The sequence below is a fragment of the Lepus europaeus genome, chromosome X, assembly GCF_033115175.1.
Source record: "Lepus europaeus isolate LE1 chromosome X, mLepTim1.pri, whole genome shotgun sequence".
Taxonomy (NCBI): Eukaryota; Metazoa; Chordata; class Mammalia; order Lagomorpha; family Leporidae; genus Lepus; species Lepus europaeus.
In genome coordinates, this window is record NC_084850.1 from 129210978 (window position 1) to 129234908 (window position 23931).

General features: G+C 45.3%; 1 protein-coding gene and 1 pseudogene across 3 annotated transcripts in view; one reads left to right on the top strand and one right to left on the bottom strand.

Annotated features, from left to right (window-relative positions):
• SH3KBP1 (SH3 domain containing kinase binding protein 1) overlaps positions 1-23931 on the top strand; it is a 384249-nt gene that overhangs the window by 210790 nt on the left and 149528 nt on the right. For all 3 annotated transcript variants that reach the window (XM_062183964.1, XM_062183966.1, XM_062183965.1), the window contains one exon: positions 1337-1542. In XM_062183964.1, the coding sequence (XP_062039948.1) occupies positions 1337-1542 (206 nt within the window). The remainder of the gene's footprint in view (positions 1-1336; positions 1543-23931) is intronic.
• LOC133753247 (ferritin light chain-like) lies at positions 11290-11991 on the bottom strand (annotated as a pseudogene).

A 23931-nucleotide genomic window follows, 5' to 3' on the forward strand; every position in this document is an offset into this window, starting at 1 on the left:
ATGAAAAACAGCAACAACAACAAGCAAAACCATTGTTATTCAGGATTTGACTTTGAAATTTGTTAGCAATTTATAATGACCTTTTCTGTATTTTGTGTTTTCATTGAACAGTCTCTTCCTGCGCTGAGACTTCCTATTTGATTGACTCCAACATTTTGTGATGTGTTTGGTATATCATTCTTTGAGAGTAGGAGGCCACCTCACCTGTGGGAAGATAATACCTGACTGCCTAATAGAGAACGGAATTTGATGGCACACGTTCATCCCAAGGGCATCTGTATGATCAGGAGACATCATACAGGAGCTATCCTATCATCTAGAGGCTTTTAGCGACAGGTTTAGGGACACAGTTTGATATTCCATAAGTTCTCCTCTGAATCTTACCCTTTGATGGCCTAATTAACACACTGACCACCAAAGGGTGAGTGTATCCCCAGGCATTAACTAGGTACTAATAGGCTCTTCCTTTCAGGATCCTGATTGTGGGCAGAGCCTGGGCAAGAAAAGAATCTGGGGAGGTGATGTGTCCCTGTTGTCTTGCTGATAACTGTTTTGTGCCTTCCCACATGTGTCACAAGCAGTCAGAGGAAGAGTGTCATGTCTCCAGTGTTCTGCGAAATGGGATTCAGCTTGGGGAAGGCCGTGGTGTTAAAGGAGAGACAAAGAGCATGGGGCATTCTGGCCTCTGGGAGGGCGGCTGCCTTACCCTCTTTAACAAACGCCATCACCTTGCTGGTGAAATCGGCTTAATGTCAAGTGTGCTTTAATGCTTTCCTAGAAACACGTGGCTGCATGCAGTTATTTCTTGTGAAGCCATCCAAAGAGATTTAATTCCTTGGCAGTCAAAATTTTGTGTGGTTTCTTTAATTGCTAATTTGTTTAAATGGCTTTTAGCTTTACAGTTTCCCTTTAGGAAATGCTCCTTTCATTGCTAATTGCTAATTGACGTGAGTCAGAGAGATTGGAGGTACAGTATATGGTACCTACTGGGTGGGGAGGCGGGGATGGGGTGCTAGGGCGGCTGTTGCCCAGGCTACAACAAAACAAGTTTGGATCGCAAGCAGGCTCCGGCTGAAGAGGGCTGACATTTCACATGTAGCAAGAGGTCTGCTTTGGAATTAATTATCTAGAAAGTTGTGTTTGATTCTCTACTGAAAATTAAAGGCTGAGGGTAGGGGGATTGAAAAAAAAATCTCAGGACGACGAATACACACGTCCAGTATGAGTTATCCTGTATGCGGTGACACTTTTACAGGTGACCCCTGACTGCTAATGGAGTCGTTTAGGGCTCTGGCTGATTTCTGAGCTCTTTTTCCCCCCTCCCCCCTCTCGACAGGTTTAAGGGAAACGACAGGCTCCGAGAGTGATGGGGGTGACTCGAGCAGTACCAAATCGGAAGGTGCCAATGGGACAGTAGCGACTGCAGCCATCCAACCCAAGAAAGTTAAGGGAGTGGGCTTTGGAGATATTTTCAAAGACAAGCCAATCAAACTAAGACCAAGGTCAATTGAAGTAGAAAATGACTTCCTGCCAGTGGAAAAGGTATGTTTGACCGCTCCTGTTTTATTTCACCCTAATGTGGAATATCTAAAAGTACATGGTGGGTCTCGGTGTGAGAAGCCTGTGATGCCTCTTGAGGGTTTTGGTGTCCTCATGTGCCAGCTGCTGGTCCTCTCCCCCCCTTTTGAGGCCTTCCCTCTGCGTGGGAACAGCTGCGCTAGAAAGGCTCTTGCTCCAGTCACCTGGTCCCTGATGTCCCGATCTCTTCCCCAGGGACTGTTTCTCTGATGGCTTTTCAAATGGACCACTGCTTCTCCATCCTTTGGAGCCAGCTAAACATGTGACCCTGGCACCCTTCAGACAGTCACCAGTCTCTCTCTCTCCTCCTCGTGCGTTTCTCTCGTGCTTTGTGCTCAGGTGCATTGACTTGGCTGCTGTAGCAGAGTTTTCCCTCTAAGGCTGGGGTGGAGACAATCCCAGCCTGCTGCAAGGCAGTCTCCCGCCTGTGTGACTGATGGAGAGGCCTGTGTTGTGGCTCCCTGGGTTGCTCCCATCAGGAGGCTGGCTGTTTCCTTCTGCCTCTGGCAAGAGGCAGCCAGCTTGTTGCTGCTGAGTATGCGGTTGCCACGGCAACACACTCAGGGCTCTGGTACCTGTGGCTGCCAGTGACGTCTACTGTGGTACACTTCTAAGCATCATAGCCTTGCTTAGGAGTTGATAAGTACTGTGGAATTTTCCAAATTACAATAAGGTAACACTCGTGCTGTGCTTAAGGAATGTTCATTAATTGGATTTACTGGTGCCGTTTTTGCTTGGACTTCTGTGCCAGCAGGTTTGGGGGGATGGCATATTGGCAACATCTCTGATACAGGTTGTCGGTGGCTTTTAAGTGCTTGCATTGTTGGGTGAGATGAAATTCTAGAGCTGGCATCATCTTCTGCCGCTGCAGACCTTCCACCCCGCCCCCCCCAGCCGCGTTGCCCAGTGTTAGCACACAGTAGAAACAAATCCTGAAAGGGCAGCTTTTTGAATGCTTAATCCCCGTAGAGATGAATAAGGCAGAAAAGGGCAGAGAACTAGAAATTAACACTGAGTCACTTAAACATTGCTTTTGTTGAAACTTCTCTGAGCCAGCATTGTTCCTTTCAGTAATCAATGTGTGTTATTTCTTGGGATTGGGAGATTATCTGGTTACTGTACTAGCTTGTGAGCTCACTTCTGTTTCACGTGGCTACATTCAGATTCCTGGAAATGTTGACAGATCAGCTCCAGTTTTGGAAGGAACTGTGGATGTGGTTTTCCTTCATTTTATTCCAGCGGTTGCAATGAACATGACCGTTGACTCAATAAGCAAATAATTTATTTCTTGTTGTGATTCTTCATCTTTTTCCTCTTTGTGTAGATGAACATTTTCTGTGTTCATTTGTTTTAGCTGCGAATAACAATTCAGTTTGTAAAGATTTATTTGAAAAAGGGAGAGAGACAGATGCAGACACAGACACTGATCTTCCATCTGCTTCCGTCCCCAAAGGCTGCAACACCCTGGTCTGGGCCAGGCTGAAGCAGGAGCCAGGAAACTCCATCCAGGTCTCCCACACGGGTTCGGGGGCCGAAGCACCTGGGTCATCTTCTGCCGCCTCCCCAGGTGTGCTACCAGGGAGCTGGATCAGAAGCAGAACAGCTTGCAATGGAACTGGTGCTCTGGTGTGGGATGCCAGTGTAGTAGGCAGCGACTTCACCCACTGTGCCACAATGCCAGCCCCAGTAATTGAGTTATTATTAATAGGAATGTCAGCATCAAATATAATACTCCCAAGTTCCTGTCTCAGCACACTTCTTCCTTGAATCCCAGAGGCATGTCTCCGACTGCCTACTTCAGTATCTCTTCTTGGAGATCTTAAATGCAAATCACTTTGTCCAAACCCCGAACCATCATCCCCTCCGTCCCTCTAGCTTTCCCCATCTCAGTTGAAGGTGGTGCTACCCTTTTCCCTTTGCTCAGGACAGAGCCCCTGGGAAACCCCTTGAGTGCGGCCTCCCAAGTGTGTCTAGCATCCACCTGCTAGACACATCCATCAGCTCCATTGATTCCTGATAGAGCTTCCCGCCTCTTTCCTTCTCCCTGCACTCTAGTCTCAGCAAAGCCAGGGCGAGCCTCCGAAAACTGAAGTCATCATGCCGCTCTGCCGAGGCTCCCCTAAGGACGAAAGTGAAAGTCCTGTTGCTGCCCAGGTGACCCAGCCCCCATGACTCTGGGACTCCCTCCCTTGCTGCTTTTCCTCAAACATGCCACCCATATGACCACTGGAGATGTTTGCCACAGGGGTTCCCTTGTCAGGGCCACTCTGCTTCTACCTGCCCACTTGGCTGACCCCCTCGCCCCGCTCCAGCGTTGGCTCCAACCTCACTCTGTTCTACTTCCGGGCACCATGTATTTTGTTTCCCGTAGCATGTCCTGCATTCTAATCTAGTATTGATTTCTTATTTTTTTTATTTTTTAAAGTTTAAAGACTAGTTTTACTGTTAATTCGCATAGTACAGCACATTAAGGACAGAGGTCCTACATGAGGAGCAAGTGCACAGTGACTCCTGTTGTTGATTTAACAATTGACATTTTGTTTACTATGTGTTTTGTTCACTGATGTACACTATGTGCTTAGAGCAAAGTATGGCTCAGAAAATATTTGTCGCATGACTTTTGAAACCCATATTAACACAGCCTTTTAGAGTTGCATACATCTGTAGAATGAGGAGGCTAGGTTGGCTCATGTGACCATGTGCAGTTGGAAATAGAGTTCAGCACGTCTGTTTATATTTTTATTTTATTTTATTTTTTGGACAGACAGAGTTAGAGACAGACAGAGAGAAGGGTCTTCCTTTTCTGTTGGTTCACCCCCCCAAATGGCTGCTACAGCTGGCACGCTACGCCAATCTGAAGCCAGGAGCCAGGTGCTTCCTCCTGGTCTCCCATGTGGGTTCAGGGCCCAAGCACTTGGGCCATCCTCCACTGCCTTCCTGGGCCACAGCAGAGAGCTCGACTGGAAGAGGGGCAACCGGGATAGAATCCGGCACCCCAACTGGGACTAGAACCCAGTGTGCTGGCGCCGCAAGGCGGAGGATTAGCCTAGTGAGCCGCGGCGCCGGCCCTATTTTATTTTTTTTGAAAAAGATTTATTTATTTATTTGAAAGGCAGAGTTACAGAGAGGGGAGGCAGAGAGAGAGAGAGAGGTCTTCCATCTGCTGATTCACTCCCCACATGGCCGCAACGGCCGGAGCTGCGCCGATCTGAAGCCAGGAGCCAGGAGCTTCTTCCAGGTCTCCCACGTGGGTGCAGGGGCCCAAGGACTTGAGCCATCTTGTACTGAGCATGCCTTTGTAAAACAGAAGGTTTAGCACACAGGCCTTAGTGTCACGAAATGTTAACTTCACCAAGTACATGACGCATGTATTTGTGCATGTGCGTCCTGGTTCCTGGTTTGTTTGCAGAATAAAACCATGTGCTGGGAGCTGCCTTAACCCACTTTTCACTGTGAAGCCTCTGGGGACAGCATAAACTTCCCAGCCTGCTTTATTGTCCGCAGACCATTTTTACAACGTCTCAGACGATTTGGAACTACCCCGTCCCCTGTTGTTGGCGCCATGGATAGCTGCATAGATTTATGGATCCATGATAGTATTGTGCAACCTGGCAGCGAGAGCTGATGAGTGTGATATTATTTTGTTAGTGTACAACCTGGTTCTCAGCGCTTTTGAGACAGTTTTGTGTCCAAGATTTATGTGTAAGGAAGAAAGTTTCCTGTGGGAGTGGAGCTTGCTGTTTCGGTTTTGCAGACACACCAATTGGACCTTATGTGGCAGCATCTGGCAGTTGAAGCCCCAGCTGGCCTCCTGCTCAGGTGGGGACAGTTGGCTGCCTGACATGGCTGGTTTAATAACTTTGATAAGAGGGAAAAAGGAATCTGACACTCATTAGCAGCCACATGCATCATATTAGGGTCTCTGTTCAAGGTTGTGAGGTATTGAGATCCCTTTTTCTCAGTCAGGAGAAAATTCTGTGCTAATCTTACCTGTTTCAATCCATATCCCCCTATCCAGAGACTACGATTAGATTAGATACCAGAAGGGAAAGTATATAACATTTCTCTACCACTGTGGATAAAGAAATAGAGATAATCATTCTTGCTTCTCTTGCTGAGCTACAAGGAAGGACCCCACTTTTAAATCTTTGTAATACTACCAAATGGCCAGTGCTGTGGCATAGTAGGCTAAGCCTCCGCCCGCAGTGCCGGCATCTCGTATGGCCGCCCCTCTTCTGATCTGGCTTTCAGCTGATGGCCTGGGAAAGCAGTGGAAGATAGCCCAAGTGCTTGGGCCACTGCATCCACATGGGAGACCCAGGAGAAGCTCCTGTCTTCGAATTGGCCCAGCTCCGGCTGTTGCGGCCATTTGGGAGTAAACCAGCAGATAGAAGACCTTTCTCTCTGTCTCTCCCTCTTTCTGTCTGTAACTCTCCCTTTCAAATAAATAAATCTTTAAGAAAGGGGGGAGGGTGCTGGCATTGTGGTATAGTAACTTAAACCTCCACCCGTGGTGCTGGCATCCCATACGGGTACCAGTTTGAGTCCTGGCTGCTCCACTTCTGATACAGCTCCCTGCTGATTGCCTGGGACAGTAGTAACTCTGCCTCTCAGCTAAGTAAATAGATCTTTAAAAAAAAAATAATACCGAATGGGTACTCCTCTGAATGATTTATGTAAGAAGCATTTAATTGACATATTTATGGAGGACATGATATATTGTCTTGAATTTGCTTCAAGTAGCCCTGAAGATAGAAAAAGTGGGTGGGACATTAGGGAGACAGGATTGGTCAGGAGTTGACAGCTGTTGAAACGGAGTGATGTATGAAGCTGGTGCCGTGGTGCAGCACGTTAAGCTGCTCTCTGCAGTGCCAGCATCCCATACAGGCGCCAGTGTGAGTCCCAGCCGCTCTGCTCTGATCCAGCTCTCCGCTAATGCTCCTGGGAAAGCACCCATGGGGGAGACCCAGAAGAAGCTCCTGGCTCCTGGCTTAGCTTTGGCCATTGTGGCCATTTGGGGAGTGAACCAGCAGATAGACGATCTCTCTCTTTGTCTCTCTTCTCTCTCTAACTCTGCCTTTCAAATAAATAAATACATCTTTATAAAAATGAAACTGAGTGATGTATGTGTGCAGGTTCATTATACTCCCATTTTTGCGTATGTTGCAAATTTCCCTTGATAAATCATTAAAGAAAAAGGAAACTTAGAGAAGAATATATCATTTAAACTAAGTTCGGATGTACGTATATGTTACTTCAAAATATTGGAAGATATGAGGGATTTTTTAAAAGCTCATGAAAAATGCATATTATAAATAACTGCATGAATTTAAAAAAAAGTTTCATGCTAAAATAAACTTACCTTTTAATTCCATTTCTCCATGAACATTTTGGAATGCATTCCTACTCTGTGCCTGAAGATGAGCCAAGTTAGAGATCAGAATATTGAAGGGGTGTGGTGCCACTGTCCTGGCTGAGAGGCCTGGGCAGAGCTGGCCTGAGTCAGGCCATCTGCTAAGTGAGAGTGTTCTTTCCCTTTCTTACCTCATGGGTCACTGAGGATGTCTCAGAAACTGTGACTCAGTTCAGCTAGTGCTTCTCGAGAGCTCACTCTGTGCTTGGCTGTGGGGATACAATGGGAAGAAAGATCAGCTCTCTGCCCTCAGGGAGCTGCAGAAAAGTCAACGGGAAGTGACAGGATCACTCGGAAATGACAGTGCCACGCTGAAGGAGCCCTCAGATATGTCAGGAAATGATGACTTGGGAGGGAGGCGGGAGTGTGTAGGCTCGTGTGTGGTGTTCAGGCTCCGAATCGGGGCTCCAGGAAGCGTTTGTCAAGCACAGGAACACCGTCACCACAGTGGGAAAAGCAACAGGGGTGAGTGCCCCGAGGTCGGGAAGAAGCAGCCCCGATGGTGTTTAGAGGCTCCTGCTGGAAGTGGGGAAAGATGAGAATGGGGAAAGAAGCAGGAACCAGATCATTCGAGACTTGTTAAGCAGTCCAGACTTGATCCTGAGGGCAGTGGGGAAGAAGCACAAGGTTTTAAGCCAGAGAGTGACATGATCAGATAGGCGGTTTAGAGAAAGCATTTTAAGGGCAGTGTGAGGAGTGTATTACAGAAGAGAGTGGAATAAAATTCAGAAGAGAAGTGACAATGACATGGATTACTTCTGATAAATAACTCCCCATTCCAAAACCTAGGTTCTAAATCAGCTTATTAGTGAGTTTGTGAATGGAAAATCAGAATATTATTTTTATTTAAGATTTATTTATTTATTTGAAAGAGAGAAGGAGAAATGGAAAGAGAAGTCTTCCATCCGCTGGTTCACTCCCCAACTTGGCTGCAATGGCCAGAACTGCGCTGATCTGAAGCCAGGAGCCTCCTCCGGGTCCCCCATGTAGGTGCAGGGGCCCAAAGACTTGAACCATCCTCTACTGCTTTCCCAGGCCACAGCAGAGAGCCGGATCAGAAGTGGAGCAGCTGGGTCTCGAAACTGGCCCCCATACGGGATGCCGGCACTGCAGGCTGTGGCTTTACCTGCTATGCCACAGCGCCAGCCCCCAGAATATTATCTTTGCTAATTTTTTTCAGTATAGCTACTCAGTTGGCCCAGCACTGTTATTCAAAGGATGATCCTTGCTGCACTGCACAGCCCTAAGACCTTTGTTTTTTAAATATTTATTTACTTAATTGAAAGGTAGAGTTACAGAGAGGAGAGGCAGAAAGAAAGACAGACCTTCATCCACCAGTTCACTCCCCAAATGGCTGCAACAGCCGGAGCTGTGCCAATCTGAAGTCAGGAGCCAGGAGCTTCCTCAGGGTCTTCCACGTGGTTGCAGGAGCCCAAGGACTTGGGCCATCTTCTACTGCTTTCCCAGGCCATAGCAGAGAGCTGGATCAGAAGTGGAGCAGCTGGTACTTGAACCGGCACCAATATGGGATGCCAGCACCGCAGGCTGTCGCTTTTCACCTGCTACACTACAGCGCCAGCCCCCAGCCGTATCACCTTTGTCGTAACTTCTGTGGCTCTGTGTGTGTGGATCTCTTTCTGGGCTCCAGTTCTGATGATCTTTTTGTCCTTGCGCCCATTCTGTATTGCCTTGATCTTTACTTCTCTTGAAGAACACTGGAATAAAACAACAAAGCAAATTCCAAAAGCAAAAATCTCTTGGGATTTCGTTTGCGATTGCATTGACTATATGGATCTGGTAAGAACTGATCCTTTCCCATGAACATGTTGTACTCCTCTATTCATGTAGCTCTTATTTCACTTTGTGAAAAGTCATCAATTGTGCATCTTTCTGTACACATATTATGTTGCAATGTTATTACTGAGGAAGGCCAAGTTGGAGGCTATAGATGAGTGTGAAAGCCAGATGGGCCCATCAGCTGACCCCCAAACTTAGATTTATCTACCCAGTCTCAACAACATTGGACTAGCTTAGGCCCATGTTCCCTTGAGGAACAGCAAGGAAGGCAGCTGTAAGAAAGGGAAAAAGGCCTGAGCGGAGCAAGCCCCAGGTTCACCAATTGGGGAAGTCATTTCACCATCCAAGGGGAGAGTGAAGAAAGAGGCAGAGAGTGCCCAGAGTGTCCAGTTGAGTTTGGAGGCTGAACAACTGAACTGCCTTTACACGGAAGGAAGCATTAAGGTAAGAGATGCTCTGTCTAAAGGACTGAATTGTCATTGCAGAGACAGGCATGGGCTTGAGGAAATGTTTTGAAGGTTGGATCAGGAAGTTTGATAGTATGTGGAGGATAAAGGAGATTTCAAGATGGTGCCTTGGGCAACTGACTTGAGCAGCTGGAGGAGGGGCAACTGCCCCTGCTCCTCAGCCAGTGGTTGGAGGGGACACCATCTCCTTGGAGCAAGGCGAGAACCTGCGACAGCTCGTGACACTGGTGATATTACCTGAGGGAGGACCCCATGAGCCCCACTGACTTGGAGTCTGACTGCCTGGATGCTAATGGGGAGCAGGGTGCCCACCTAACCCCATGAAGGGAGAGCACATTGCTTTCCTCTGCAACCCCCACCAAAGTGCCCAGCAAAGAGCAGGGAGGAAGTGCCATCTTTTTTCTTTTTTTACAGGCAGAGTTAGAGAGAGAGAGAGAGAGAGACAGAGACAGAAAGGGCTTCCTTCCATTGGTTCACCCCCTAAATGGCCGCCACGGCTGGCGCGCTGTGGCCGGCGCTGCACCAATCCGAAGCCAGGAGCCAGGTGCCTCCTCCTGGTCTCCCATGCGGGTGCAGGGCCCAAGGACTTGGGCCATCCTCCACTGCCTTCCTGGGCCATAGCAGAGAGCTGGCCTGGAAGAGGGGCAACCAGGACAGGATCTGGTGCCCCAACCGGGACTAGAACCCGGTGTGCTGGTGCCGCAGGTGGAGGATTAGCCAAGTGAGCCATGGTGCTGGCCGGAAGTGCCATCTTAATAAGGTGAGTAGAGGCTGCTGCAGCCCTCAGGCGAATCAGGGGTTTTATTGGAGAGAGAAATCTGTGATCCCCATTGACTTTGAGTTTGTCCTGGTGGATTGGTCAGGGGCAGGGTGCCCACTTAGACCTGTGAAGCTCTCCCCTCCCTTCACTCTCTCAAGGTGTCCAGACTTGACTTGTCAAGGTGGAGGACCAGCCAACTTGTATCAGGCAGGCAGCTGGCTCTGGAAATGGGAGACTCACAGTGCCGAGAGTGGATTCCCTGCTCCCTGGGACTGTAGGAGCCCTGCACATCATGACTGGGAATTCTATGGCTGTGCCACAGGGCGTGGGGTATAGCCGAGTCTTTGGGCAATCAGTATGTCTGCCTTCAGAGGCTCATAGAGTTCCCTGAGTGCCTGGAGTGGGTCATTGCAGAGGGTTTTGCGCTCACACAGATCCTTTGGGCAGTTCATGTGCCTGCGGGCTTGGGGTGTGTAGCCACTGTGGCTCTCCACAGGCAGTTGGTTCACCTTGACAGAGAAGGGGTGAGGATGTGATCATACTCTCCTCCCTCCTGTGATAGAGAAATCGAGGATAGGGATTTACCATGCCCAACTCGGGTGTCACTCTGGGCTCTTGCTCCACTCTCAAGCACTGGCTGGAGCTTCCTGGCCCCACCTAGAACACCCCTCTAGACACCCACTAAAGGAGCAGGTACTCCACTAAGCCATGGAGGCATATTGTAAAGATAAATGCCCCCAGAGAAAACCAGCAAGTATTTCGATGAATGCCTAAAAATAAACATAGAAATATAAGAAACATGAGCAGGGAGGACAGTATGTCTCCCCAACAGGAACACAACACTTCAGTATTAGAATGTGAAGATGAAGATATTAATGAAATCCTGAAAAAAAAGAATTCAAAAGAATGCTCATAAGATTACTCAGAAACATAGAGAAGGAAATACATGAGTTCAAGAAATCCATGCATGCCATAGATGAGAAAATTTGCCAGGAAAACTCAAATATTAGAAATGAAGAATTCAGTATGTCAAATAAAAAATACAGCGGAAAGCCTTAACGACAGACTTGGTGAGGCAGAAGAAAGAATATCTGAGCTAGAAATCCTTGGAAATATCCCATTCTTTTTTTTTTTTTTAATTTTTTTTGCTGCAGCAAGAAACTTTATTTCTGTTTGGTCCCAGGTTTGGGAGAGGGTCCAGGGCTGTGAACAAGCTGCCTAGGGCTGGCAGGAGAGCGCGGGCAGACGCGCGGCGCCGCTGGCTCCGGGCGCCCCTAGTCGTGCTTGAGCGTGAGCCTCTCCTCTCGAAGAGGTACTCACCCAGCGAGGCCTGGGGGCCGCTCAGGCGGCGGATGTTGGTCAGGTGGTCGCCCATCTTCGTCAGGAGCTTCACCTCCTCATCCAGGAAGTGGTTCTCCAGGAAGTCACAGAGGTGAGGGTCCATGTGGGCGGAGCCCAAGGCATGAAGGTCCAGGAGGGCCTGGTTCAGGTTCTTCTCCAGGGCCAAGATGGCTTCCATGGCGTTGAGGGTCTTGCCCCACTCATCCTGGGACGGCTTCTGCACGTCCTGGAAGAGGGCGCGGCCTCCGCGCTGGTTTTGCATCTTCAGGAGCCGCTCGGCGGCCTTGCGCTTCTCCTCCACCAACTCTCGGAAGAAGTGGCTCACGCCCTCCAGAGCCACATCGTCTCGGTCGAAATAGAAGCCCAGAGAGAGGTGGGTGTAGGAGGCCCGCAGGTGCAGATTGACCAGGTGGTTGACGGCAGCCTCCACCTCGGGGCAGTAGTTCTGACGGATCTGGGAGGCCATGGTTGGCGGCGGTGAGATGCCCACAGAAGCGCGGTGGGCTGGTCCCAGAAGCAGGAGGTGGCCAAGAGGTGGTCCCGGAGCTTCTGACTGGAGAGGTGGTCGGAAGGCGGTCGAAGGCTGTGAGAGAGTCCCCGGGCCTGTTCCGTTCAAACACTGTTGAAGCAAGACACAGGTCCACGGGTCTCCCGATGCGTAGCTTCAGAAATATCTCATTCTAACAACAGCAACAAAAAGATGGAGGAGAAAGAAGAAATTAGAAAAACTGAAAATAGTGTTCAAGATTTATGGGATACTCTCAAACAACCAAATAGACGTTTCTTGGGAGTTCCTGAAGGTGTTGCAAGAGAGAATGGATTAGAAGACCTGTTCAGTGATATAATAGCAGGAAGCCTCCCTAGTTTGGAGAAAGATAGGGGCATCCAAGTACAGGACGCACATAGAACTCCTATTAGACGTGATCAGAAAAGATCTTCGCCACGACACATAGAAAGATCCTAAAATGTGACGAGAGAAATGTCAAATTATCTTCAAAGAATCTCCAATTAGATTGACAGTTGAATTATCATAAGAAACCCTACAGGCCATGAGGGAATGGAGAGACATAGTCCAAGTCTTAAAAGCAAGAAAGTGTCCAACCCAGAATACTGTACCCAGCAAAGCTCAAATTTATAAATGAAGGTGTGATAAAGACCTTCCAAAACAAACGAATGGAAAGAATTTGTCACCACTCATCCAGCCTTACAAATGATACTTAAGGATGTTCCATACAGAGAAACAGAAAGATAGTCATCTTCATGAAAGAATGTGAATGCAGAAAATCTGAGTAAAAGTACAGAGGAAATCCAAAACAAACAATAGGAATATTTGTTGAAAAACAGCAGGACCAAGTCATTCCTTATCAATAATAACCTTGAATGTAGTAAATGTATATGCACCCAATGCCAGGGCACCTGGCTATTTAAAACAAATGTTAAAGGATCTGAAGTGAGACATAGGTTCAAGTACAATAAAAATGCGGGACTTCTACACCCCACTTTCATCAATGGACAGATCAACGAGACAGAAAATCAGCAAAGAAACAGTAGAGCTAATCTACATGATGTACCAAATGGACCTAATTGATATCTACAGAACATCATAGCTGCAAAATACACATTTCCATCAGTGCATGGAACTTTCTTTAGGATAGACATATGCTAATCCATAAAGCACTTATCAAAAAATTTTTAAAAATTGAATTCACACCGTGTATCATTTATGACCACAGTAGAATAAAGCTGGAAGTGAACAACTTAAGAAATTCTAAACAATGTGCAAACACATGGAGATGGAGCAACATCCTGCTGAATGAACAGTGGGTCATAGAAGAAATCAAAAGAGAAATAAAAAAAATTTCTAGAAGAAAGTGAAGATGGCAACGCAACATATCAAAACTTTTGGTATACAGTGATAGGAGTGTTAAGAGGGGGGTTTATAGAAATTAGAAAGGCATCACATAAATTAACAGTGCATCTCAAGGATCTAGAAAACAAGAACAATCAAAACCCAAATTAGTAGAAGGAATGAAATAAAAATTAGAGAAGAAATAAAATAGAAACAAAAAATGATGCAAAAGAGAAATGAAATGGAAGGCTGGGTTTTTTTGTTGAAAAAATAAAATTGATACACTATTGGCCCAGTTCACAAAAAAAGGGGTTGGGGAGAAGACCCAAATTAATAAAATCAGAGATGAAAAGGGAGCTGTTCAATGAATACAACAGAAATAAAAAGGAATTACTACAGAAAGCTATATGCCAACACATTGGAGAATCTAAAAGAAATGAATAGATTTCTGGGCATATATAATCTACCAAAATTGAGTCATGAAGACAGAAAACCTAAGCATGCCAATAATCAAAATGAAGATTGAATCATTAATGAACACCCTCCCAACAAAGAAAAGCAAGCAGTGGTATAGACTACAGGCCCCAGAAATTAATCCATACGTCTGTAAGCAACTCATCTTTGACAAAGGAGCTAAAATCTCTCCCTGAAGAAAGGAGATTCTCTTCAACAATTGATTTTGGGAAAACTGGATCTTTCCGTGCAGAAGTATAAAACAAGTATGAAACCTTCCATCTTATACAAAAATCAATTCACAGTGGATCAGGGATCTAAAGGTAAGACCCTGAAACTATCAAATGTCTTGAATAAAACATAAGGGAGACAATGCAAGACTTTAGCATAGACAAAAACTTCTTGGATAAGACCTTAGCAGTGCTAGCAATAAAGGCAAAACTAGGCGTATGGGATTATATGAAGCTAGGAAGCTTCTGTACAGCAAAGGAAACACTCAACAAAATGAAGAGAGAAACTATTTGCAAATTATGCATCTGATAAAAGATTAATATCCAGGATATAAAAAGAACTTAGGAAACTCAACAACAAAACAAGCAATCCAGTTAAGAAATGGCCTAAGGATATGAACAGACATTTTTCAAGGGATGAAATGGCCAACAGTTACATGAAAAGATCCTCAAGATCACTGGCCTTCGGGGAAATGCAAATAAAAGCCACAATGGGGTTTTATCTCACCCCAGGTTGAATGGCTATCATCTAAGAACCAAAAAATAACAAATGCTGGTGAGAATGTGGGAGGAAAAGATATCTTAATACACTGTTGGTGGGGATGTAAACTAGTGCAATTATTATGGAAGGTGGTATGGAGAGTCCTCAGAAATCTCAAAATAGATCTACCATATGACTCTGCCATTCTATTCATGGGAATTTACCCAAAGGAAATGAAATCAGCATATGAAAGTGTTATCTGTTCCCTCATGTTTATAACAGCTCAACTCACAATAGCTAAGATATGGAATCTACCCAGACATGTATCAGCTGATACTTGGATAAAGAAATTATGTATATACACAATGGATGGACTATTACTTAGCCCTAAAAAGAACGGAATCCTTTCTTTTGCCACAGAATGGATGCAACTGGAGACCAGTATGCTTAGTCAAATTAGCCAGTCCCAAGAAGACAAATATCCTATTTTTGTCCTTGATTGTGGTAACTAATATACAAAGTACAAAAAAAAGTAGTGTATATGAGCAAAATTGACATTTTAAGGTTTCACAATTGTTCATAGCCCTTGTCTATACTCTTAAAGAACAGTGTTTTTTCTACTTACTACTTGTTGAAATCTTTATTTTGTGGAAGGTTAAGCTTGTGTTTATAAAGAAGTTGAGAAATATGTCATCATTAAAATTAAAAGGAAAATACTAAAGGAGGAGAAGGAATGGGAAGTACTTTTATACTTTATATGAAGTTTAAAAAGAGAAAGAAAACATTGGAGGGGGAAGATACTTAGGGAGGAAGGTCATTGGTTAGACTACCTGGATTTTGGGGTACTAGTAGGAATATCAAGTGGAGGGGCCAGCGCCATGGTGCAGTGGGTTGATCCACTGCTTGTGGCACCAGCATCCCATATGGGTGCCAGTTCTAGTCCTGGCTGCTGCTCTTCCATTCCAGCTCTCTGCTGTGGCTTGGGAAAGCAGAAGATGGCCTGAGTACTTGGGCCCCTGCACCTGCATGGGAGACCAGGAAGAAGCTCCTGGCTTCAGAGTGGCACAGCTCTGGCCGCTGCAGCCATTTGGGTAGTAAACCAACAGAGGAAGGACCTTTCTCTCTGTCCCTCTCACTGTCTGCGATTCTAACTCTCAAATAAAAAAAATAAAAAATATCAAGTGGAGGTATCAACAGACAGGTGGATAAAGAAGTCTAGTGATGGGAAGAGAGCTGTAGCATTAGTGTTGGGAGTCATTAGTCTGGAGTCTGAAGATAGGTAAGCAACAAGGCAGCACAGGATGGGGCATAGTCTCATGAATACAACTGGTACCTGTGTCTCTCTCCTGGAACTGAGGGAAATTTCCTTATCAGGCCACTTTTCGGAAACTCCAGCCTGGCCCTCTTATTTCCAGGCTCCTTCCCTTCTTATGAGTCACTCAGATGGTCACGCTGAACCAATAATTTAGGGAAAGGAGTGTCGGATGTTATACACAGGTAGGTAAATTACAATACTCAATTCAGTTCTGAGCCCTAACCTGACTCGACATTATACAGAATAATGCTAGCTTTTCGGTGCCAGCCTATTCCAGACCCAGGCTCTCTAGGCACTAACAGTCTTGATTCCATTAATTATTGGGAAAAGCAGTCTTTTTTGCCTGATCAAAAAGGATATCTTGAAACTTCATGGTTTGCCAAGTTTGTTGCTTACTGGATTTCCTAAAAAGAAATCCTTCAAGAAGCTCCTTTGCCATGGTCTTGTCTTGGCTGATTTCTGTTAGTGACTTTTTCTCTTTTGCTTGAAAGGTCTCTTTATTTTTTTTAACTTTCATTTAGCAAATATAAATTTCCAAAGTACAGCTTATGGATTACAGTGGCTTTTTCCCCCCATAACTTCCCTCCTGCCCGCAACCCTCCCAACTCCCGCTCCCTCTCCCATTCCACTCACATCAAGATTCATTTTCAATTATCTTTATATACAGAAGATCTATTTAGTATATATTAAGTAAAGATTTCAACAGTTTGCACCCACACAGAAACACAAAGTGTAAAATACTGTTTGAGTACTAGTTATAGCATTAATTCACATTGAATAACACATTAAGGACAGAGATCCTACATGAGGAGTAAGTGCACAGTGACTCCTGTGACTTAACAATTTGATACTCCTAGGCTCTTGTCATGAGTTGCCAAGGCTATGGAAGCCTTTAGAGTTCGCTAACTTTGATCTTATTCTGATAGGGTCATAGTCAAAGTGGAAGTTCTCTCCTCTCTTCAGAGAAAGGTACCTCCTTCTTGAAAGGTCTCTTTAAACTCTCATCATCTTGAATCTATTTAAGAATGACAGTCACCCAACTTAATGCCTATATTATGGTAGCAGTACTGTTGCTTTTATTTCTTAGAGAATTAGGATTAAAATTGTATATAAATGAGATAGTAATCATTTTTAAGCCAAATTTCAGTAAGAGAATGTTAATACTTTGATACATATCTCAGGTAGTCTTATTCGTTCTAGTGAAAAATCATCAGGCTATATAATTAGTTTACATTAAAATGTGGACATCTACACTTAGTCAAAAGTCTGACAATCAATAAATCAATAAATGTACAAAATTTTCTTTGTTCTTAGAACCCAGACAGCTGTGTTACCCGTCCTTTGAAGAGTGGGAATAAACTCTGGGGATTTCCAGAAGCGAATCCTATATACTTGGGCCAGTGACGCACACTGGGTCAAAACCCTATTGTGATTATCTGACTCCCCTACAATAATGGATGTACTTCACTTTGGGTAAAAGCTAGACCTAGTGCACCTTTTGAGCTGTTGGTAAATCTGTTCTTTTTCATGAGCAGATAGTAAAAAATGCCCACTGTGGGCTGGTGCTGTGGCATAGCGGGTAAAGGACCATCTGCAGTGCCGGTATCCCATATGGGCGCCGGTTCAAGTCCTGGCTGCTCCACTTCCGATCCAGCTCTCTGCTATGGCCTGGGAAAGCAGTGGAAGATGGCCCAAGTCCTTAGGCCCCTGCACCCGCATGGGAGACCAGAAGAAGCTCCTGGGACCCGGCTTCAGATTGGCCCAGCTCTGGCCATTGTGGCCAACTGGAGTGAACCAGCGGATGGAAAACCTTTCTCTCTCTCTCTCTCTCTCTCTCTGTCTCTGTCTCTCTCTGTCTCATCTTCTATCTCTGTGTAACTCTGACTTTCAAATAAATAAATAAATCTTTAAAAACAAAAGATGCCCATTGGTTGCCTGTGCTGAATGAAATGTTTGCAGTTTCATATTTTTTAGACTTATTTATTTATTTATTTGCAAGGCAGAGTTGCAGAGAGAGAGCGCGAGTGCTTCAATCTCCTGCTTCACTCTCCAAATGGCCACAATGGCCAGAGCTGGACAATCAAAGCCAGGAGCCAGGAGCTTCCTCCCGGTCTTCTACACGGATGCAGGGGCCCAACAACTTGGGCCATCTTCTGCTTTCCCAGTCATAGTAGAGAGCTGGATGGGAAGTGGAGCAGCTGGGAGTCGAGCCTGCACCCATGTGGGATGCTGGCATGCCAGTCATCAGCCCAACCCAGTACAGCAGAGCGCCAGCCCCCAGATTTTCATTTGTTTCACTCCAGAGAATATTCTAGTAAAAGTCAGAGGTTTTTAGGAAAGGTAAACACAAATAATAACAGTATTATAGGATTGCTCATTGACACAATGGGTGCTGTTTACTATTCTATATGTATTTTCTATGTGTTTAATATGTACAAAGGCACTTCAAAATTCTTAGAAAATGCGATTAAAAGGTAAGTTTACTATGCAAAAATTTTGAAATCCATGCATATCAGAGAGTCTTTGAAAAGTTCATGGAAAACATGTATTAGGAAAAATACAACACATAAATTTCAAAAACTTTTCCACTGAATTGAACTTACTTTTTAATTTTATTTCTGTAAACTTAATTATTTGCAATGTAGAAAGGGTGAGTTGGGGGAGAGATGGAGAGAGAGTACAAGCTCCCATGGGTCTTCCATGTGGGTAGCAGGGACCCAACCACTGGAGACACCACCTGCTACTTCCTACGGTAGCATGTGAGCAGAAAGCTAGTATCAGGAACAGAACCCAGGTATTCCAACCTGAGATACAGGTATCCCAAATGCGGTCTTAACCACCAGGCCAAATACCTGTTCCCATAAAGATTTTGAAGTATCCTCATACTTTCTAAAATGCTCACCCTAGTGTATTTTCTTGTTGTCAGTCCTTTTAGTTCATGTTTTTAAGATTTCACAAGAAGTTCCCATACTTTTCGTATTACCAGGCAGTAGTTATACATCCTTATGGGGTACACTGTGGTATTTCAAGATATTTATATAGTTTATAGCAATCACAGTGATTAACATTTCTGTCTTCTTTTTTTAAAAAAAGATTTATTTATTTATTTGAAAGTCAGAGAAGGGGAGGCAGAGAGAGAGAGAGGTCTTCAATCTGCTGGTTCACTCCCCAGTTGGGTTATTGTGAGGATAAAATAACATGTAAGAGATAGAAAAGTGCCTGGCATATAATAACCACTTGGTTAATGCTAGTGTATCTGGCAGTTTTTAATTACAATGGCCAGAGCTGCACTGATCCGAAGCCAGGAGCCTCCTCTAGGTCTCCCACAAGGGTGCGGTGGCCAAGGACTTGGGCCATCTTCCACTACTTTCCCAGGCCATAGCAGAGAGCTGTATTGGAAGTGGAGCACCAAGGACTCGAACTGGCATCCATATGGGATGCCGGCACTTCAGGCTGCAGCTTTACCCACTATGCCACAGCACCGTCCCCCATCTTATTTCGTATTTGGAACCTCCAACCTCCTATCTTCCTCTGGTTCCCCATAAAATATATAATAGCCTTGGGGTCAGCATTGTGGTATAGTGAGTTTAGCTGCTGCCTGTGATTCCTGGCTGCTCCACTTCCAATCCGGCTCCCTGCTAATGTGCGAATTTAGGCAGCAGGAGCTGTCCCAAGTGCTTGGACCCCTGCCACCCATGCGGGAGACCAGTATAAACTCCATGGCTCCTAGCTTCAGCCTGGCCCAGACCTGGTTGTTGCGGTCCTTTGTGGAGTGAACCAGTGGATGGAAAATCTCTCACTGTGTCTCCCTCCCTGTTGCTCAAGACAAGGTGAGGGGAGGAGGAAGGAAGATGTTCCATCTGCTGGCTCAGTCCCCAGATGGCTATAGGAACCAGAAACTCCATCTTAGTCTCGCACATGGGCTATCTTCTGCCTTCCTAAACACACTGGCAAGGAGCTAGATTAGAAGCAGAGCAGCCAGGACTCAAATTCTCACTCCAGTGTGCAATGCCAATGTTGTTATGCAAACTGTGGCTGAAAACCTCATGTACCATTACACCAACCTATATATAAATCTTTAAATGTATATAGATCTTTAAATGTATGTAAAATAACCCAGTATATTTTCTAAGGAATACTTAATTGCAACTAGATTGCTGCCAAGAATCACGTTACTGGAAGTTGTTAAAATTGTGTTTTTACTAGTATAGGGGTTATCAAGAAATGCAGGCCTAACAGCCCAGGTTCAAATCCCAGTGCTACCTCTAGGTGGGATAAGTTACTTCACTAAGTTTTAAATTCCTAATCGATAAAATTAGAATAATAATAAAGTCTGCCACACTGGGTTATTGTGAGGATAAAATAACATGTAAGAGATAGAAAAGTGCCTGGCATATGATAATCACTTGGTTAATTCTAGTGTATCTGGCAGTTTTTAATTACTTGAATGAAATAGCTGATGCACTTACCTTTATAAGGAGAAAGTTTTATTTCAGCTCGCAGTTCTGAAGGTTCACCGTCCAAGATTCTGTGTCCCCATTGGTTTGGTTTCTAGTGGTGGAGTTATTGCTAGTATTGTCTCAAGGTGATGCAGAGCTTCCCATAGGCAAAGGCAGGGATGCTTTTCTCTTATAAAGCCATTGGGTTTAATCATGGGGCCTCCACCCTAATGTCTTAATCCCATCCAGTCACTTCTCAAAGGCCCTACTTCTGAACCCCCTTTTAGAACCATTAACTAAGACTTCGAGGCCAACCCCCTGACTTCCAGGAGCATGTGTTCACACCATAGCAGGTAGTTGTTTTTATTGCTGTCTTGTCATTGGAACAGAAAGAGGACCCAAGTATGGCACTTCTATTTTCAGAATCAGTTCAGTATTTCATTATGGAGAATTTCACATTCTGAGGCATACAATTGAATTTTGCTATTGCAGTAGTAGCTGTTTGTTTCCCATTACTGAATCTTAAATGTCAGCCACTAGAAAGAAGTGCCATAATTTGAGATCTTGTCTGTGTTAGTCACCATTGTATTTATAATAGTTGTTAAGCTGTAGTTGGCCTTCAATAAATATTTGTGAACTGGATGAATGAAGATAGTGTTTTGTCCTGATCTCAGTAGAATTGTAAAGGAAGACTCATCGGTTTGGGGTGTGTTTGTGGTCTACAGATTCACTCTTCCATTTTTCCTTAATTAGCTCATTCATTCAGTCACTGAGGCTTTATTGAATGTCATAGATCAGCAGTGATAGCTCTGGGAGTTCTATATCAATGACATAAAGGTGATTATCTATTTGGGAAGGGATTGACGAGATGGCATGTCTGCATACTATATTTGTATAATGAAAACTAATTTTTACCTGGAAACTTATTTGGGATAGGATGGGTCTGCTGTAGTTAATTGGAAGAATTAACGTCTCCCCAACTCATACCTTGCAGCAACTATCATATACAGGCCTGCCTCTCATTTAATAATTTGGATTGTTTCTACAGCAGAGAGAAATGGGTATGTGGAAAAGTCATTATAATGCAAGAGACAAGTAATGGCAAAGCAGCAGTGCGTATAGAGGGAGCTACTGACCTTTCTGGAGGTTGAGAAGGCAAGGCTGGGGTATCCTGGAGATCTTTTTAAGAAAAGCTGTAATGGGGCAATACTAATGGACGGTGGGGCTTCCTGGTCCGGGCAGTGTGTGGACAAGGAGAGAGCATATTTCTGTGGAGGCGGGGGAGAGTGTGTTGGCAGTGGTGAAGGTGGGCAGGACTCTGCTGACTACTTACAAGCCATACTTCTTGGTGGGCTAGTGAACTGCTGAAGAAGTTCAAATGGGCAGCATCCCAAGCAGATTTGCACTTGAGGGAGGTAATGGAGGCGATTCCAAGGAACATGGAATGGAGATAGGAGAGGAAGTGGCTGGGAGAGATGCCAGCCCCAGGGCTTTGTGGTTGATGACTAATTGGCGAGGCACCAGGAAGTTCTAGTAGCTCTTGGAAAGGGGCAGATGGGCCCACCTCATGCATACTCTTTAAGCTGGGCCTCCGCCGTTGCCTTTGCTGGCAGCAGAAATCAAAGAAGAGCCAAGTTTCCTTTCCAAGAAAATTTGTGTGTTTGGGGAATCAAAAACCTAGGAGTCAGCATTCTATTATCTTTGTTGTTAGCTAGGCTAAAGATATAGAGACAGTTCCTTTTCTTTTTAAGATTTTATGTATGTATTTGAGAGGTTGAGTAACAGAGGCAGAGACAGAGACAAAGGTCTCCCATCCGCTGGTTCACTCCCCAAATAGCCACAGCGGCCAGAGCTGGGCTGATCCGAAGCCAGGAGCCAGGAGATTCTTCCGGGTCTCCCGCATGGGTGCAGGGGCCAAATCACTTGGGCCTTCTTCCATTGCTTTCCCAGGCCATAGCAGATAGCTGGATCGGAACTAGAGCAGCCAGGACTCGAACTGTCATCCATATGGGATGCCAGCATCGCAGGTAGAGACTTAGCCTACTATGTCATAGCGCCAGCCTCCGAGATAATTTTTTTTTTTTTTTGAGATTTATTTGAAAGCCAGAGTTACACAGAGAGTGAAGGAGAGGCAGAGATAGAGAGAGGTCTTCCATCCATTGGTTCACTCCCCACTCCCCAGATGGCCGCAACGGAGCTGCGCCAAAGCCGGGAGCCAGGTGCTTCCTCCCGGTCTCCCACATGGGTGCAGGGGCCCAAGGACTTGGGCCATCTTCTACTGCTTTCCCAGGCCATAGCAGAGAGCTGGATTGGAAGTGGAGCAGCCGGGACTTGAACCGGTGCCCATATGGGATGCCAGGGCTTTAACCTGCTGCGCCACAGCACTGGTCCCCCAAGACAATTCTTAAAAATTAATTTGAGGCCGGCGCCGTGGCTTAACAGGCTAATCCTCCACCTTGCAGCGCCAGCACACCAGGTTCTAGTCCCAGTTGGGGCGCCGGATTCTATCCCGGTTGCCCCTCTTCCAGTCGAGCTCTCTGCTGTGGCCCGGGAAGGCAGTGGAGGATGGCCCAAGTCCTTGGGCCCAGCACCCGCATGGGAGACCAGGAGAAGCACCTGGCTCCTGGCTTCGGATCAGCACAATGCGCCAGCCACAGCACGCTGGCTGCAGCAGCCATTGGAGGGTGAACAAACGGCAAAAAGGAAGACCTTTCTCTGTCTCTCTCTCTCACTATCCACTCTGCCTGTCAAAAAAAAAATTAATTTGAGAGGGCACTGTTAGATATATTTGCATACAGACAAACCTGGACATAATCACATATACCTGTAAATCACACATTCACATTTATTTGTTTACATATACATTCCACAGTTTTTATCTTTCTAGTTTGTAATTAAATTTTTGTTTTAGAGTAGTTCTAGATTTATAGAAAAGTTGTAACGATGATAGAATTTCTACATACCTCATGCCTGGTTTCCTCTATTGTTGACATCGTATATTAATATGGTATAGTCGTCAAAATTAATGAACCAATATCAACATATTATTAAATAACATCCACACTTTACTCACATTTCCTTAGTTTTTCGCCAGTGTCCTTTTTCTGTTCCAGAATCGCATCTGAGATCCTTCACAGCATTTAGTTTCCTGCCTCCTTTTGCCCTTCTTGGATCTCAGACTTTTCTTTTAAATTTTATTTATTTTTGCTTTATTTGGGACCCAGAGTGGCTAAGACAGACAGACGGACACACACACACACACACACATGGAGGAAGGGAGGGAGGGGAAGAGAGAGAGAGAGATACCTGGAACAACCAGGGCGATGCCAAGCAAAATCCAAGAACTTTGAACTCCATCAGGATCTCCTAGTTGGGTGGCAGGGAACCAAGTACTTGGGCCATCACCTGCTGCCTCCCTGGGTGTGTATTAGCAGGAAGCTGGAATCAGAGGTAGTGCTGGGCCTGGAACCCAGGCTCTCCAAATGGGATGTGAGCATCCCAAGTGGTGTCTTAACTGCTGTGCCAAATGCCTACCCCAACTTGTCTTGTTTTTGATGGCCTTGGCCATTTTGAGTTTTGTAGAATGCCCATAAACAGGCATTCTACAAATGAAGTCTGAAGTCGTTCTCATGATTAGACTTCAGTGCTAAGTTTTTAGCAAGAAAACCAGAGCTGACATGCTGTTCTCATCACATGTCGAGGTAAATACGGTGCAGAAGGCCTGTCATTGTTGGTGTCCCTCTGGCTGGGGTAGCCTGAGGTTTCTTCGCCGCACAGCTGTTTTGTGTTTTCTCTTGACTCTGGAAAG